This window comes from Microtus pennsylvanicus, chromosome 21 (genome assembly GCF_037038515.1).
Source record: "Microtus pennsylvanicus isolate mMicPen1 chromosome 21, mMicPen1.hap1, whole genome shotgun sequence".
In the NCBI taxonomy this organism is placed as follows: Eukaryota; Metazoa; Chordata; class Mammalia; order Rodentia; family Cricetidae; genus Microtus; species Microtus pennsylvanicus.
The window spans coordinates 23,587,787-23,604,668 of record NC_134599.1 but is presented as its reverse complement, the minus strand read 5'-3'; the positions used below and the strand labels follow the sequence as shown (position 1 = coordinate 23,604,668).

Here is a 16,882-nt window from a genome sequence, read left to right as displayed (position 1 = left end):
ACACATGGACACACACAGATACACACACACTTTATCCACAAAGGAATAACCCTCCCCCCATTTTAAAAGCCAGCTTACCCCAAATGACATGTGACCTATCCTATATAGAAGAAAGTTAGAGAAGATGATGGCCCCACTTTGTGAAGCTTATGTATGGAATCCCTTCACTTTCTGGTGCAAATCACCAGGTTTCCTTCTGTCATAACTGCAAGGCTCGCTCTTTCTTTCTTTCTTTCTTTCTTTCTTTCTTTCTTTCTTCCTTCCTTCTTTCCTTCCTTCCTTCCTTCTTTCCTTCCTTTCCTTTCCTTGCCTTTCCTTTCCACTAGAAGACAAGACTTGCTTGCCTTTGTCCTCTGTGTAGAAGATTGGTCTTCACAGACATTAATCTGATTCAGATAATCATGACACAGGTTCATGAAACTGAACCCAAGATGACAGACTGATATCGAATGAAGGCTACTAAGGCAGGCCTTTTGGGCATTCTCTAGGTCTAGACAAAAAAAAAAGAAAAAAAAGCAGGCTTACATTCAGCCCTTCATAGGATGTCTTTATCACACCTCTCTCCTCAAGACTCAGGGTCTGTGCACACTATTGTAAGAGGCAGAGGTGGTACATGGCTCCAAGGACCCAGTGTCATCTAAACACAACAAGACAGAGTCACATACGAGCTCATAGAGATTGTGACAGCATACAGAAAACCTGGACAGGTTCAAACCAGAAAAAACGTCCTGGCACTGAAAGGGGAAGTTAACACAAAGTCCCACCCCTGACCAAGAAGCTATCTGCAATGTATAAGTGAAAAATCAGTTTTTCTCTAGTTGAGTGTCACAGGGTCTATCGACCATGCTCCAGGGCAGGCCTCAGGCCAGGAGCAGTCGGCCAATACAAACAGAAACTAGTGTGTGTGTGCACGTGCGCACACACACTTTTTGGATTAATATTTTTTTTTAAATCTTACTGTGTTCTCTTTTTGTTTACGTTTCTGGAGTTTTTTTTTTTTTTAATTGGTGGTAATGGTGGGGTTTTGTGGGCTGTTTTGTTTTGTTTTTTCTTTTTTGTGGGGGGGGGAGTTTCAGGTTGTTTTTCCTGTGTTATTGTGCTTGTTACTTTGATTGTTTTGGGGGAAGAGAAGACACATGAAGTTGGATGGGCAGGAAATGGAAGGAATCTGGGAGGAGTTGAAAGAGGAGAAAGAATATAGTTAAAACACATTGTATGAGAGAAAATGTTCACTATGTTTTTATTCAGGCAGGCTCACGCAGACAACAACATCTGTGATGCTCCCTCACAGAACCTAAAGCGGGTCTCTGCTCCAATGTCATCTTACCACACAGGCCTTGGTAAACCAGCAGCCCGGGCTTTCACTCCTTCCCACTCTCTGTTCTTTTTCTGCTCTTTACTTTCTTTCATGGTATTTACCACTACCTGGCATTTTATGTGCACTGTTTCTTACAATAGCCTTTTTTTAAAACTGCATATATTATAGTAGGAAAAATAGAGAGAGGGGTGGACAGAAAGAGAGCAGATTATAATGGTGGTTTGAATGAGAATGGCCCTCATAGGCGCATGTATTTGAATAGTTGGTCCCAAGTTCATAGAATTATTTAGGAAGGATTAGGAGGTGTGGCCCTGGTGGAGGAGTGGTGTTCCCCACCACCCTGGCAATAATACTGTTGTTCCTTCTGCCTCTATGAACCCCACAAGTCCTCACAAGCACCCTGTCCTTTAGTCACAGGCTCACTTCACTTAGCATAGCGTCCTCAAGGTTCATCCACACACCAGCCACATTATATATTATATTACATGTACATTAGTATTGTGGGGAAGGAGGAAGGAGTTTGCCTGTTTTGTTTATTGTTGTTTCTCTTGTCTAAATGCATCCCTAAAACCTAATACACATTCAACATATATGTTAAATGAATTAAGGTTTGAATATCAGCCTTTTCAGGGTACTATACAGTTTAAAGACAGAAATATCCTACATTATAAGGTTTATTATTAGCAAATAAAATAATTATAAATAGATAGATACACATACAGCTGTTTTGCAAGACAGAGTCTCACTATGCAACCCAAGATGGCCTAGAATTCTTTATGTAGACCAGGCTGGACATGAACTTACAGAGACCTACCTGCCTCTGCCCCCCAAGTGCTAGAATTAAGAGTGTGTGCTACCATATTTTGTCAATAATAAACACACTTTGGAGTGGTTTCTTTGACATGTTTCTAGGCATTCTACATTGCCCAGATGAAAAGCAACTTTTTTTTTTATTTTTACTGTTGTAATGAATCGCCTCTAAAACCTGGAAGGGACCCCTATTAAATTTATTGGGAAGAAAATACAGTCTCCCAATGACCCCCAAGGAATTTTCATAGATGAACTTTGGGGGGAACAACACAACACAGCTGGCAGCGAATGAATGGCTCAGCATTTGAACAAAGTTGCCAGAAAATAAAATCTGCTTCCCCACCCTAAATTCACTGAGAGTCATCTTGGTCCCTTCTTGGGAAGAGAAACTTCAGAATAGATTCAGGAACACAAATTGCTCACCCCTTTCCCCTCCCAAATCTTCAATGGCTGAGCTCTAAGATGGGGACGTTTCCAAAACAGAGCACGGGGCGAATGGGGTGACCATTCACAAAGTGACCCTCCAAAAACATCAGTTTCTTGCCAGAAAACTGAACGTGTCTCTTTCTCTTGTTCGACATGATTGACAGGCATCAGCCTAACCTTCCTGGAGCCCTTCCTTAGTGAGCAGTAAGAGAGTGAAGTTCAAATTTCCAAGCTTGAAGTTCGGGGCACCCCACAGTCTTGACGCAATCAGTCCCCCCACCCCGTCAGACTCATTACTTGTTATTGCTAAGACAAACTATTCCCAGTTCCCCAGGACCACCTGTCATTTTGTCTTCACACCAAGTTTAGCGGAAAAATCCTTCATCCCCCATCAATTCCCCTGCCTCTCACTGATTTTGTCTATGAAGACTTGACAGTGTTTAGAGTTTCACAGCCCATGTCCGTCAAGCAGGCAGAGGTCACTGGTCCCCTGTGTGATAATACGTGGAGGAGCACAAACAGAATGGCAGGCTACCTGGAGGCACCGAGGGATACCCCTTCCCTCTCCAAATATCCTCCACCAGATGGAAGCAACACCTCATCTCCTCTCTGGCCTCCTGCTGAGCATGATCTACCCCAGTTTAGAGTTCTGTATGTGACTTCTCCTCCTTAGAGCAGTAGCTTTATGGTTGGTTCATCGTGTAAAACCTAGGACCCCGCTATATGCATAATAACCACTTCATGCTCGATCCGAGGAAGGAATGCGGGGTGGGTCACCATGTAAAACCTAGAACCCTGCTCTGTGTGCAATTATTTAATACATGTCAGAGGAAGCAACATGAGAGAGCTAGAGGGAATGAGATACTATGAGAAAGGTTATCGGAAGCCACAAACACCTCCGGATTTCACATCTGCAGATTATAGCCACCGCCACTGCGCTCTCTCGAATGAAATAGCAGATGGGAGACATGGTTTCTAAATCATCAGATATGTTTCTGTAGTTACTTACGGGGTACTCGTGGGACAAGAGAACTTTCTAAACCCTAGAGAAACGGCACGGTATAAACAGAGGGCAGAAAAGTTTATACTGCTACCTTCCCCGTCTCTAAATAAGTCAGATGGCAGTTTGGCAGTGTTTGTGATATTCTACTTGTCTCTCACACACACACACACACACACACACACACACACGAAGCCATTGATACAGCAGCACTGAACAGAAAAAGTCAGCCCACCCACCTTTAAGTAAGTTTTCATTTTTCAAAAGAAAGAAATGAAAGAAAGAGGGAACAGAGATGAACCTGCTGTCACTGGGAACAACAGTACAATTAGAAATCTGCTTTCTAGACACTATGACTCGATGCCCATCTTCTACACTCCATCTTGCGCATGGCAAGTTTATGCCAGAGAAGGGCTACAATCCTTGAAAATCACCTCCACGGGGTGGCTCGCTCTACCCCTTGCAAAATTTTTTTATGGATCTATTTCTTTTTTGGTAGTGGGGCCTTGTGCATTCTAAGGCAAGAAGAACTCTACAGCCCTGGGCCAGAGGCCTCACTTTGAAAGTCTCTTTTAATAGACGTTCTACTTCCGGATTCTCCCACTAAATACTCAAGGGCAGAGATTTTAGGTTTAATCATCACCAGAGAAGGAGAGAGGTACCTGCTGCTTCTCACATACGACAGCCCCGGGCATAGTCAGTACAGCACAGAAAGCCAACCCAGCGGTAGCATGAACCAAGAAGGGATCCAAGGCACAGCCTGCTATAGAGCTCTGCATGCCTATTAGGGCCTGCCTGGGGTAGGTGGGGTAACCTGGACAGAGGAGGTGTAGAACCAGAGCTCAGCTTTAATGGCGTCAGAATTTGGAGCGTTAGTCCTAGACTCGGTTAATTTATACATTCTCCATGAGATTCTCGAAGGTGTCCCTCTGATGCACTGAAGTCAGACTCCGGGGACATCTTTACGGATGACGTAAAGCGATTGTTCCACTTTCTGCTAAGCTACTGATTGTGTGTCTAAAAGGCCCAGCACACTTAACCCTCTGTGCCTATTCCTTTAGTGCAAAAATTGGGTGACGATAAGATTAGTCCTCCTCTCTTCAAAGACCCGAAGACCCTCAGGAAAATGTTGTAAGTTTTGTCTGCTGTGGATCATCTCAGCAAGGTGTCCTGCGAACGTCATGTGATTTGCTTTGGATAGTTTTTTGACTCGGGGCAGGGATCCACAAACTTAAACTTCAGACAAATGTTGCATTCCAACTGCCATTGGGCTGCAGCATCTGTTCTCCTAAATACTGTCTCTGGCTGCATCCCCACACAGCAGCAGAGGGAAGCGCTATGACAGAGGCCACAGGGCCCACGAATATAACTTGTATTATGTGGCCTTTCTCGGAAAAGCATGTCGGGACAACCCCTTTAGAACCCTTAAATATAGAAAGCCAGAACCAGTTGTTAGCAAGCAATGAGCATTTGAATTTCCCACAATTTGTACTATTTTCTGTCAAAAGATGCATGACCTTATACAAAAGTACAAAGGGAGAGAAAATAAATCAGAAACTACTCTTTATAAATAATAAAAGCATATTACACCAATCAAGTCCAAAAAGACCAAAGCACACAATTTTTTTTTAGTTTTTCTATTTTTGAAGGATCACATGAACTTTACAAGTTTGCTAAGCCATCTCTTTTCAATAGAAATAAATTATAGAACATGCCCCTTCAACCCGCTAATATTTGAGCTGAAATAGAATAAAATAATGTTGGAATGAAAGGAAAGACTTCTCATGGTTTCCACTGTGCAACAATTCATTGTAAATAGAGTTTCTAAAAAAAATTTTAAATTGTAATTAAGCTTCTGAAGAGTTGAGTGGCAATGCCAGTCCTTTCGTGGAGGGCTGAGGGCTGTCTCTGAACCGCTCTTGCGAGTAACTGTGCAGTACGTTATATTCTGAATGAGCCATGTGTAATCTGCCCCTAAACAATTGGGCGGCCGCCAAAAAGGAAAGTGTGTGGCGTGCGTTAACAAGCAGACTTCCTCTGTTTCTCAATGCCTTCAAATATTTAGTTTCAAAATGAATACGCTGCAAGCAGAAAAAAAAAGAAAGAAAAAGACTACCCATTCAACGACTTCGTCACTGCTACCGTAAACATTTGCCGTAAGTGCCGGGAGGCACAGACAGCACTGATGATGACGGAGAGAGAACAGCAAGAAAGGACTCCTGCGAGGAAAAACGAAACGAGAGCAAAGCACCCAGGGCCAGTGCCTCCTGTCCAGAATTGTTTTCTCCCTTCCTCTCCTTGTTTACAGAAAGAGAAAACGTCATACACTAATGCTATTTGCTGCTGATTTTGAAGCCATGAGACAGGTCAGGATGTGAGTCAGCAGCTGAGCACTTTGCCTAGTAAATGCATGGCTCGACATCGAATCACCAATGCGACAGAAATAAATAGAAAACTAAACCTCACAATGTGAGATTTTAGAGGTGAGTTTTGGGAGTCACTATATATAATCTGACTTACTTTGGGGGATGAGAAAAAGCGGGTCCCCAAAATCCTAAATGGCATGCCCTGTGGACTCTCTGGAAAGCAACAAAACCAAGACTCCAGTTCACTTGCTGGACCATCCGTCAGTTCAGTACACTTCTGACCTGCTTAGCACTCTGTGCCACTTGGCATACAATAGCTTAATCCTCCTTAAAAATGTTCCCAAGTACCCCAATCGTAGCCGGGAAAATGGCAATACCCTATTCAATCATATCCAGGGGCATCTATTATTTTTCCAAGTACAGATGATCAATAACACTGCTTCAGCCTCATTTGGAGTTTCCACGACGGAACAGACTAACCACCGCACCAGGCAGGGCTTCAGGGCTGCCCTTCATATTTTGTCTTGATGAAAATCGTGTGAAACAGCATCCCTTTCCTGCATGCCTCCGACGCATACTCCCAAGACTAAACAGCAATATTCCATAAAAAGACCAGATCTAGCCAGTGTTATTATCTGTCTGACATTTCAGTTTTTCTTCTGAGTAACTCAGAAAGTAACGTGGGTGTCTGGATTGTTGGAGTACACATGGCAAGCCATAATTGGTCAAAAAAATAATAAAAGACTTTTTTTGAGTGACAAAAATACTGTATTGCACGATGGCATGGCACTATGACAGCTTCAGGAGACCGCAGGACTTTCTCCGCTTACAAAAATGCAGAAAAGAAACAGAATTTTCAAAGAGGCAAAAAAATCCCATTTATGCAGCCAGTAACTACTAGTTTATATTTAAAGTTTCTGTGGGCTGACAGCAATCCACTAGTCTCTCTTGTGCAAATTCATCTTATACATCAATCTATAATTCTGTCTCGTGATACAGAGTAGATACGTGGCAGAAGAAACAAGGCTACAACCCTTCCTAGATGAAGGTCCAGATGTTGACAGTTTTTTGAGAAAAAGAATTAGGGCTCTCATTACTTATGACGTGAAAACTATTAATTTCACTACAACGTTCCAGGTTACAGGAGTCAAATCGAATGCAAACCCAATTTATCAACAAGCTGTTAAAACCTGAAGCTAAGCAACGCAAGTCAGACATTCAGGTCTCACCTAGAAACTTGTCCTTGTCTCATCTACTCTATACCTTCCCATCGCTGCACAGCTGGGGAGATGCTAAGTCACAAGGGGAAATATTCTAGTTGCCAATCCCCCAAGAAGCCAAAAACTTAGACTGAAAAAAAATATTTCAAAAAGCAACTTAAAAGACCTCATAAAAGCAACACATTCATCTTCAGAGATAGGAGGCTGTTCAAGCAGAGAGAGCCATGTGAGAGGAAGGATGTCCAAGTGCCGTATCCTCAGAGACCGACTAGAGGTAAAGACAGTTAGGGACCACGGAGGAACTCACCCACTCGGAAGTTCGTGGCTGTCAGGGTGTCGGCTGCATGGCCGTTCTCACTAATGAGAGTCGTGGTATTCCCCTTCTGGCAGCTGTTTTGACAGTTACCCTTGGTGCAGGTCACTTTACAGATGCTCGGAGTGAAGACCACCTTGATGCGACCAGTGTGGTTACTCACTAGGAGCAGAGGCAGACAGAAAAAGAACAACAGACACGTCAGCTTAGTAGCCATGAACTTGCCTTGGAAAAATTTTCAACAAAAAAAAAAAAAAAGAGGAAAAGAAAAAGGCAAGAGAGGGAAAGAGAGCCCACAGCCCGACAGGTTTCAGGCAGAGGGAAGCCAGATCTGCTCGCTGCTCTCTATCCAGTTAGTGTCTCTGAAACAGGAGTAGGAAGCTTAACAAACAGAACTCCGGGATGCACTCCAAAACCACATTTGAAGTCGAGTCAGTGGAGTGGGATTACTAACCACAATGCTGCACTTTATTCACGGGCAGACAAAGAGCAACATCCAGGGCAAGGCAGATTAGAGAGCCAACCGCGACAGGCAGATGGAACGCAAAGGGGGTTGGCCCCGCACCTAGTGGTGAATGAACTCCTGTGTCCTCAATGCGCATAGTTTCTCGTTTCTCCGCTTATGAAGTCACTATTTGCAGCCCGACCCCTGGAAATGTTTTAGGCATGCGGCATGTCTGAAAACATCTGTCTCAAATCTCCTGGCACTCTCAGCTGAAGTGATCACATCCTATGACGCAGCTGTGGGAGCCCATTTCTTTCTCACAACCCATGGGCATCGTTGGTCCATATGAATTCCTACAACCTATATTTTGTTTTTCTAATACGGGGCCCATCGAAGAGGAAGTTAGGACCAGTCGTGGGGATAGAAGGTCGCCTGTGTAAAAATAGCCTGAGCTCTCACCATCGCTGTGCACAGACCCCCTGAAGAGGAAATTCTGTCATTCACAAGGTACTTTCTTAAAAGCCCAAGTCTATAATCTAACAGGCCAGATGAGGTGGAACCGTGGTGCACAATTTGGGCACTGAGCCAAAAACACATTGTGGCTTTGAATCTTGGCTCAGTTCTCACGTGACTTTGAACATTCCATTTTACCATTTCCCTGAAACATGAAAGAATTGGAACTGATATTTTTCTAGCCAATCATAACTTTCAAAGTCTCCATGTGAGGGGCAGCCAACTATGGCCCACAGGCCAAACCTGACCCACTGCTTGTTTTTTTTTTTTTGACAATAAAGTTTTATTGGAACATGGCTGCACTCGATATCTATGGCTGCCTATTACAACACAACACAATTATACTGATATTTCATGACCTCAACGTGCCTGTTCTCTACGGTAAGATCTTAGTCTATACTGTAGACTATTTCTCTGTTTTGTCTTCTGTGTGTGGAATGTACTGCCATTCGGTCCTTCCTCTTTCCCAGCCCTGAAGCATTAAGTAGAGATGTCGGCAGTAACTCACAACAGTGACAATTTTGTCTTCTGACAACACCTTTATCCTACCACTGTCTTCCCAAAATTTCCAAAGGGGATCAGGGCCTAGTCAGCCTGTCCAGTCCCACCCCCGCCCCACCTCTGGACTTCCTTAGCCTGATCAGAATTAGATTTTCAGAAAATCGCCCACAATAAATTGACTCAAATCTGACCTTAGACACCAAATTTGGGCCAGAGAAGCCATTCCAATTTCAAAGTTGGAGTAGGACCCCAGAGGCTTTCCTACATAGTCATCTCTCACGCATTGATGGGATGGTAAGGTACCAAACAGTCCTTCAAGCTTTATCTGAACATCTCATGATAGGGCACGTACCACCATGAATCCCGTCCTAGGCACAGGGTGATTTCTACACTAAAATGTGTTCTTGAAGCAACTTATTGGTCCTGATACAGATTTCCCTGTCTCACAACCCAAAGCCTCGTCCACATGGCGGCCCTTCAAAGGTTCCAACCCAGCTGCCACGTCACCACAAAGCCTAAGTTAAAAGCGTTAGAAGTCATCAGCTGTGTTGGCCAGCTTCATGTGATTTCTCGGAAGGGGGGAAAAAAACTTCAGTTCTTTTCAAATGGCTTCCAAGAAAATCTTTCCCTTGGCGTTCTTAACCCTAGGGGTTGTTTAAACCAAATATCAAGATATATGCTTGTAAACGCAGGAAACTGAGGCAGGAAGATTGTTGCAAATTCAACAACAAGCTTGTTCTATCTGGTGAGTACCAGGCCAGCTAGGACACATGCCCAGACCTATCTTAATAAAGGAAGGAAGAAACTAAAGAAAGGAAGAAGTGGGAAAAAGGAAGAAAAGAAGAAAAAGAAAGGAAAGGAGGGAGGGAGGAAAAGAGGGAAGGAGGGAAAGAGGGAGGGAGGGAGGGAGAGAGGGAGGGAGGGAAGAAAAAAGGTGAAGAAGGGAGGGAAGGAAGAAAGAAGGAAGGGAAGAAGGGACGGAGGAAGGGAGGAATCGAAGGAGGGAGGAAGGGAAGAAGGAACAAGGAAGCTGTTGGTGTAATGAATAGATATTTTTCTTGCAAACAGGGCTCCCAGCAGACTTCAGAAAGGCGCTGTATGAGACACACTGCCATGACTTAAGGCAGAAGCACCTATCATCTATGGAAGGCTAGACAGTAGCTATTTTTAGGAATGTGGGCCAAAGGACAACATGGGAACATTTGGCTCTGCTGACACAACCAGAATGCACTTGTACCAAGCCATATGGAGAGCTGGGAAGATGTCTCCGTGTTCGCTTGGTGTTCTATCCTGAGGGCTGAGTTTGTACCCATGTGGGGCAGTACACAAAACATCTCTACTTTAGCTCCAAGGGATCTCATGGCCCCGTCTATTCTTCACAGTCGCCCCTCCCCTCACACACAGATACAGACGTAGACTTTTTAAAAAAAAAAAGCAGCATGCAAGTTGTGAGCGTGGCAGTGTTCCAGTAAAACTTTACTTGAAGAAACAGTTTGCTGCCCACACCTTTACATACTTAGAGGAATATTTTAAATTATCTAAGCATCTACCTTAAAAATCCAAAAGCATGCAATGGAATACTATCAGCAGCTGAACAAAATTCTTCCAGTATTTTTTTTAAACAGTAGCACAAACAAATCAACATGGACTCAATGTTGTTAGACCATGCTTACAAATATCTTGAGGATACTTTGTGTGTACAAGCCGAAGTGCAGGGGGGAGGGACACCCACGACAGCATCTTCTTCCTTCAGACAGATACAAATTTCTATTTCTTCTGGCTCACAGTACCATAGTGAAACCAAAAGCCCTGTGCCAACTATTCTGTCTCCTCCGGCACTCACTTGTTGCATCAGCAACTGCTATGTGGATGCCCAGCTACCTAAATCACGCTTGCTTATGTGTACTGAGACATCCCAAGACAGTCAGAAGTCCAGTCTTCCCCCAAGCCACAGAAGTCACCTCAGAGGTACCTGAGAGTCTCCCGGCCCTTTGTTTTAAAAATTTATATTTCTTTGCCAAAAAAAAATATTTTGGATCATCTGGATGTTCAAAAGGCAGAGACAGTTTCATATGACTTAATCCTAATTCTTACAGTGCTCATGTTGTCTTGGAAGCAAAAGACACAGCTTTTCATACTTGCCCTTGGGTTTTACAAGTATTCTGCTAGAATTTAATTCTGAAGTAGACACCTGAATTCCTAGTGAGCCCTTTTGTCTCATCCCAAAGTGTTTAATTCTTCGTGCTGATTAGTTTGAGGTTCCCACACTAAAATCTCCAAAATCAGAACTGGAAAAAAAAATTATGTTGACACTATCAGGATCTCAATAAACACTGAGTGGATTCAAAAATGTACATGTCTTTATCCCGGTACCTGAAAACCATTTCTACCTTCCTAAGCAATGATTTTAAGTTTTAAGGTGCACACAAGTGTGGTCCGCCAGTCAGAGCTTCAAATTCCTCAGATGTGAAGAGTGAAAGACCATGCTGGTCACCAACCAGGAGTCCAATAGGATGTCACTAACCACGGTGTGAGCTGCCCTTTAAAGACAGGGGCTATTGCAGACAAAGTCTTTGGGGAGCAGCTACTACTGAAGGACTCTTGTGTCCTGTCTCTGGTAGCTTGGAGCTGTCATAACACAAGGATGCCCGCTGAGACCCTCACGGGACTGGGACTCACAGGATGCTTCATAGTGAGGGAGTGCAAGTCCAGGGCTAACAGTGGTCAAAGACCCTGCGGAGGTGCATGTCCTAGCTTAAGAAAACTAAGAAATCTGAGAAGCCAAAAGAGGACCAGTCAGGGGCTAGCAGAGAGCTCGCTGGACAGATATTCACACTTGTTCTCTCTGAGAGAAAATACGGGTAATTTTAAATTATCCTTGTAGGTAAACCAGCACCAGAGATCTTTAGCAAGCACTTTAAGACCTGGAGTTTCAGAGGCCTTGGCTAAAAGTCGAGATTGCCTGGAGCCATGTAGCACCTCCACAGGGCCTCCTACCCCTCAGTCAAAGACACTCAGGAGTCAACATTCTGTCTGCAGCTCAGCCAGACCCAGTGTGAACTTAGATCTCCAAGAAGAGGCTCGGAGCAAACCACAGGCGTTCAGAGTGAACGGGCAAATGTCGTGCCGATACCCTAGATACCCTCCCATGGTTTACATTAAAGCAGAGGGGGGTGGGGCGCCTTTCCTCTGTGCTGCGCAATCACCACCCAAAGAGAAAATTTAAAACTATGGAAAACTGTTTCTGACAAACAGACTCAGCTTAGAAAAGAGGACAGCTGCCATCTTTCAGTCATCGGACCAAGACGTGACCAAGAACCGAGGCAGCCAGAGAAATAAATACAACAAGTTCAAGCCTCACTTCAGATGTCATGAACGAATACGGTCTCCTCGGCATTCACCCAGAACGCTGTGACAGCATGTCAGCGCTCATCCGACTTAACCAGCTGGGACCAGCCAGCTCAGGCAACGGCTATCAGAGGCCGGGTCTCGGATGAAAAGCATCATCCTGCTATTAAAGGAGGCCAGGGAAAGAGTCACGTGAGCTGAGTCAACACAGGTAACATCCTCTCTTCTCACTGGGAGAGAGACCGAGCCAGCAGGTCAGGCTCCTGCTTGCAGTTCACTTGCCCCAAGGCCAAGAATTCTTTGAAGGACAAATATTAATTTTAGACACTGCTTAGCCTAACAGGGCTTCACTGTTCATCTCCAGATTTAACTCTAGATTACCCAAACAATGCCCATGGAGTACTCTGTACTCTTCAAACGAGGCGGGAATGACCAATTAATATCAAATCCATTACCCCGTGGTGTAATGCCTAGGACTGGACAAACCTCCAAAATGGTTGAGATTTCCACTGTGAGGTTGGACAGGATCTCCTTGCCACAAGGGTTATTAAACTCCAAAGGACAGCTGACCTTTCTCGCCCTCCCCAATTCTCCCTTGATAATCACTGGAGGAAACATCATGTTGGCTGTGTGTTTCTCTTGAGAGCACGTGCACAAATACACATTTATACACACTTATGGAAATCGTCTTATGGAAAGACAAAGAGAGAAGTAGAAAATTATATTCAGCAAAAGTAAGTTCCCGGGTAAGGCCTGAGGAGAATGCTTATCTAAAAGCAGAGATGAGGGGTCTGAGTAGTGACTCAGCTGGCAAAGTGCTTGCGAAGAAAACAGAAGGGTCTGAGCGCCAGCCCCAGCATCCACAAGAAAGAAGAAAAGGCTGTGCAGGGCATGGATATGTGTGCCCTTTGATCTTGTAATCCCGAGGCTGGAGGGACGGAGACAGGAGGATCTCTTGAGCTCAATGGCTGGCCAGCCTAAGCAAATGAGCTAGCTCTCGGCTCCAGTGAGAGATCCTATCTCAAAAAAATAAATCCAGCCGCTCCTGATGTCGACCTTGTCCTCCAGGCACATATAAACATATGTGAGCATTTGAGCTCATACAAGCACAATGCAAGGGTCAAAAGCATATGATGTTGTAAAATATAAATGTGAATAGTCCCCTGGGAATGCCTATTTGAGGTGTGCATGGGCTACCAATCACACTTAACATCTTACCGAGAAATGAGAATCGAAGGACATACTCATCAAGTGATCTCTGCCTGGAGCGGCCCCAGCTTTTCCTGATGAAGAACGTTAGCCTACCCACAGCCTGTCTCTCCACTAGGCCCCAGACTCTGTCCACTCTGCCTTCTCCTCACTAGCACACAGCCATGCCGTATTGTTTGCGTATTTACAGAATTCTATTCTACTTTATCCCAGATGATGGTCCACTTCTCTTCCCTCCTCATAACAAAACTGTCAGGTCCAAAGGGTACCCTATTCCTCCCCTAAAAGGCAAGACAACAGAGTCCGTCCAATACTGAGTCTAGATCCAGCTCAACCTGATCTCCGGGATTTCTGGAGGTTAGATAAAAGCCAGTATTCTTCAGGAACTTGTGAAACTGGTCCCATCTACCAAGAGAAGCCATTTCTCTTACCTCTGGCAGAAGGGACAAATGGCCCCCCTGTGGTGTCTATCCGCATAACAAAGCCCATGCTGGCTTCCAGGCTCCCTCAGTACCTAAGTACCTTTATACATTTCAAAGTCCATGATAGCGTCCAAGCCTTTCCCACCTCCTCCCCTACCCTAAACTTTCTCCAGCTCACAGGCTTCTCTCTTCCCAGCTACTCACCCTTCTTCTAAAGGGGCTATTCTCTCTGTGCTTTCTCTCGCTAACCCGCACTTCTTTCTTCTTATCCTCCCCTTCCTTCCGCCCCTGCCCTGCTATGCTCTACTCCTCATCTCTCTTGCTGTCTCAGTATCTCCACTGCTCTCTCCTGCTCTCCGCCTTCTCCAGACCTGCTCACCCGGCCATGTTCCCTCTGCTTCCTTTTCTCTGCTCTCTTCCCACTCACACTCAAAGCCTTAACCCTATCCTGTACCATAACGTTGTCACTTTCTTTACTGTCCCCCTTGCGTACTGAAGCCATCTCCTAAAGTCTCCTACCATTTCCTCTTCAGTTTGCTAAAACCAAGCAGGCTTTGCTGTCAACACTTCATTAGACCTGCCTTTTAGGAAGATTACCGGGAACTCCACATTGTCAAATCCAGCCAAACCCTCTGGTCTCTCTTGTTCCAACTGCTACAACATATGACACACTGTAACACCTGGCCTTGTGACATAGACTCCTCCTTTGACTTCTAAGTAACCATAATCTCTTAAAGTCAGCTCTTTCCTTGCTTTTCTCCCTTCTAATCCTCATGATTCAGCTCACGGGATGGCCCCAGAGCTCAGTGTGTTTAGCCTTCTCTTCCTTAGACTAAATTCATAGATGACTCTATCCTGCCCTGTTTCATGGACTTACACACCATCTATAGATTTCTGTGGAGTAACACGTAACAGTAATCAATATCACCTTAATCTCCTACATATGTGTTTATTCATATGGGAAACACTTTAATACAAATGTGCACACATAAACATATGTGAACATGTTTACATAGAAACATGCAAATACACACACATACCAATCCAACTACATACTCTGCTGCATGTTACTAGCAAACAAAACATACCCAGAATTATGCTTGCTTCCCTAATTCTAATCTTGTTCTTTTTATCCCCCACCATCTGACAGCAGTACAATAAGAAATTCTGTTTGTTTCTTATTTTTCGGAAAGCAGCAGCATCTCCCTGATCCCTGGTAACATCCTCCCGCTGCAATGCTCCACCACTTTGACTAGATGGTTTCAGCTGCTTCCTGTCTAGACTCTGCTTCCACCATCCTCGCCCACAGCTCTCTCTCCTCACAGCCTCCAGCGCACCCCTTCTCATGAATAACATCACATTACGGCTCTCCTCCCTTCCATGGCTTCCCACTTCAACCAAGAGTAAACCAAAGGCCTTACCAAGACCCATGGAGCCACCCAAGACTTCCAAGACCACGACTCTGCCCCACCCTCCGCTCTGGCTTTCTCACCATTCCTCAAACACCTACACATTTCCGTCTCCAATCTTTGCGCTTGTTTCCTCGGCTGGGGTGTGCGTCTATGGACGCCCATAGCTCCTTCTCTCACTTTCCTCAAGCCTTCTCCTCTCGCATTACCAGGGAGGCCCCTCATTGCAACCCAAGATAAATTGACATATCACCCCAACATTGCCTGATTGTGGTTTGTATTTCATTTTCTATTTAAGGCAAGTTTCCTTTTACTAACACCTTAAGAATATAACCTGCATGAAAATGAGCATCTCGTACCAAGTTCTTAAGTATTAATGGAATAAAAGAATGGACCTTACTAACAGGAACTTAAATAAATATTCATATTTATCTCTGGGGAATTACAGGACACACCTGGAAAACCTTTAGCCTTAAAATGTATTTGCTATATATAACTTGTCTAGAGAAGATTTTAATTACTTGCTCATCAGAGCAAGAGAAAGTAGGAGCCATCATGGCTTACAAATTCAGCAATCACTACAAAACATTTTCCCCAAGTCATTAAAACATTACTAAAATGGCTAATGATTTTTTTTAAGTAAAACAATTTTTAAAATTAAATACACCAAAGGAAATGATGGACTAGGCAATAGAAAATAGAATTTCTCAACACGTTTTCAATCAAAAGAAAAACAATTTTGTTAATAAAATTTCACAACATATTATGCAAAAATATCATACTGACACATAACAGAAAGTCCCTTAGATTTCACAGATAAGACCTCAAAGTCTGTAAGGCGGTTCAGCTTTCATGTGTTTCTGATTTACGAAGGATTCGTTCACCTGTTAGCACATCATTGTCCAAATGTGACAAGTGACAAAACCGACCCCAAAAGACGAAGACACTTTGGTTCCAACTAAGCTGGAGAGACAGAGTAGTCAACAGCCCACGTGCGACGATGCAAGACTTCATCCTGTGTTTCCATGTACGTCAGGTCTAATTTCCTATCCTATGCATTCAATCTTTGTTTCACTTGAATCAAGAAGCCCGGGAGATGGCTCAGCTGGTGAAGTACTTGCCAGGCAACAGTAAGGACTTGCGTTTTGATGCGCAGAACCCAAATATAATCCAGGTGGGTATTTTAGCCACCGGTAAGCCTGGTACTTGGAAGGGACAGACAAGGGGTCCTCAAGGCACACTGACTAGAGCAGCCAGAGTCTACAAGCTCCAGTGACAGGGAAAGACCCTGCCTCAAAAAAAAAAACTGAGCACAATCAAGGAAAATGCCCAAAACCAACCTAGGGTCTCTACACACAAGTGCACACACTTGCATTTGCACACGAGCATACACATGCCCACAAATATACATACACACCACATATACATTTACATATTTACATACACACCACATACACAAACAACAACAGAAGAATTGCAACTGTGATTGCCTGGACTCAGCAGCAATCCTGCCTCAGCAGGCACACTGCGGATGCAATGGGCTCGTCCAAAAGCACAGTTTTTAAATATTTGTTTTGTAAAT

The 16,882-nt window shown here is 44.2% G+C and overlaps 1 protein-coding gene across 9 annotated transcripts in view; it reads right to left on the bottom strand.

Moving 5' to 3' along the window:
* Ltbp1 (latent transforming growth factor beta binding protein 1) overlaps positions 1-16,882 on the bottom strand; it is a 381,235-nt gene that overhangs the window by 199,210 nt on the left and 165,143 nt on the right. For 5 of the 9 annotated variants that reach the window (XM_075955861.1, XM_075955859.1, XM_075955860.1 and 2 more), the window contains one exon: positions 7,448-7,615. The exons of 1 other annotated variant lie outside the window; for it this stretch is intronic. In XM_075955861.1, coding sequence (XP_075811976.1) covers positions 7,448-7,615 — 168 coding nt within the window. Of the gene's footprint in view, positions 1-7,447; positions 7,812-16,882 lie in introns of those variants that run through there. 3 more of the 9 variants (XM_075955866.1, XM_075955867.1, XM_075955865.1) reach the window with 2 other exon arrangements.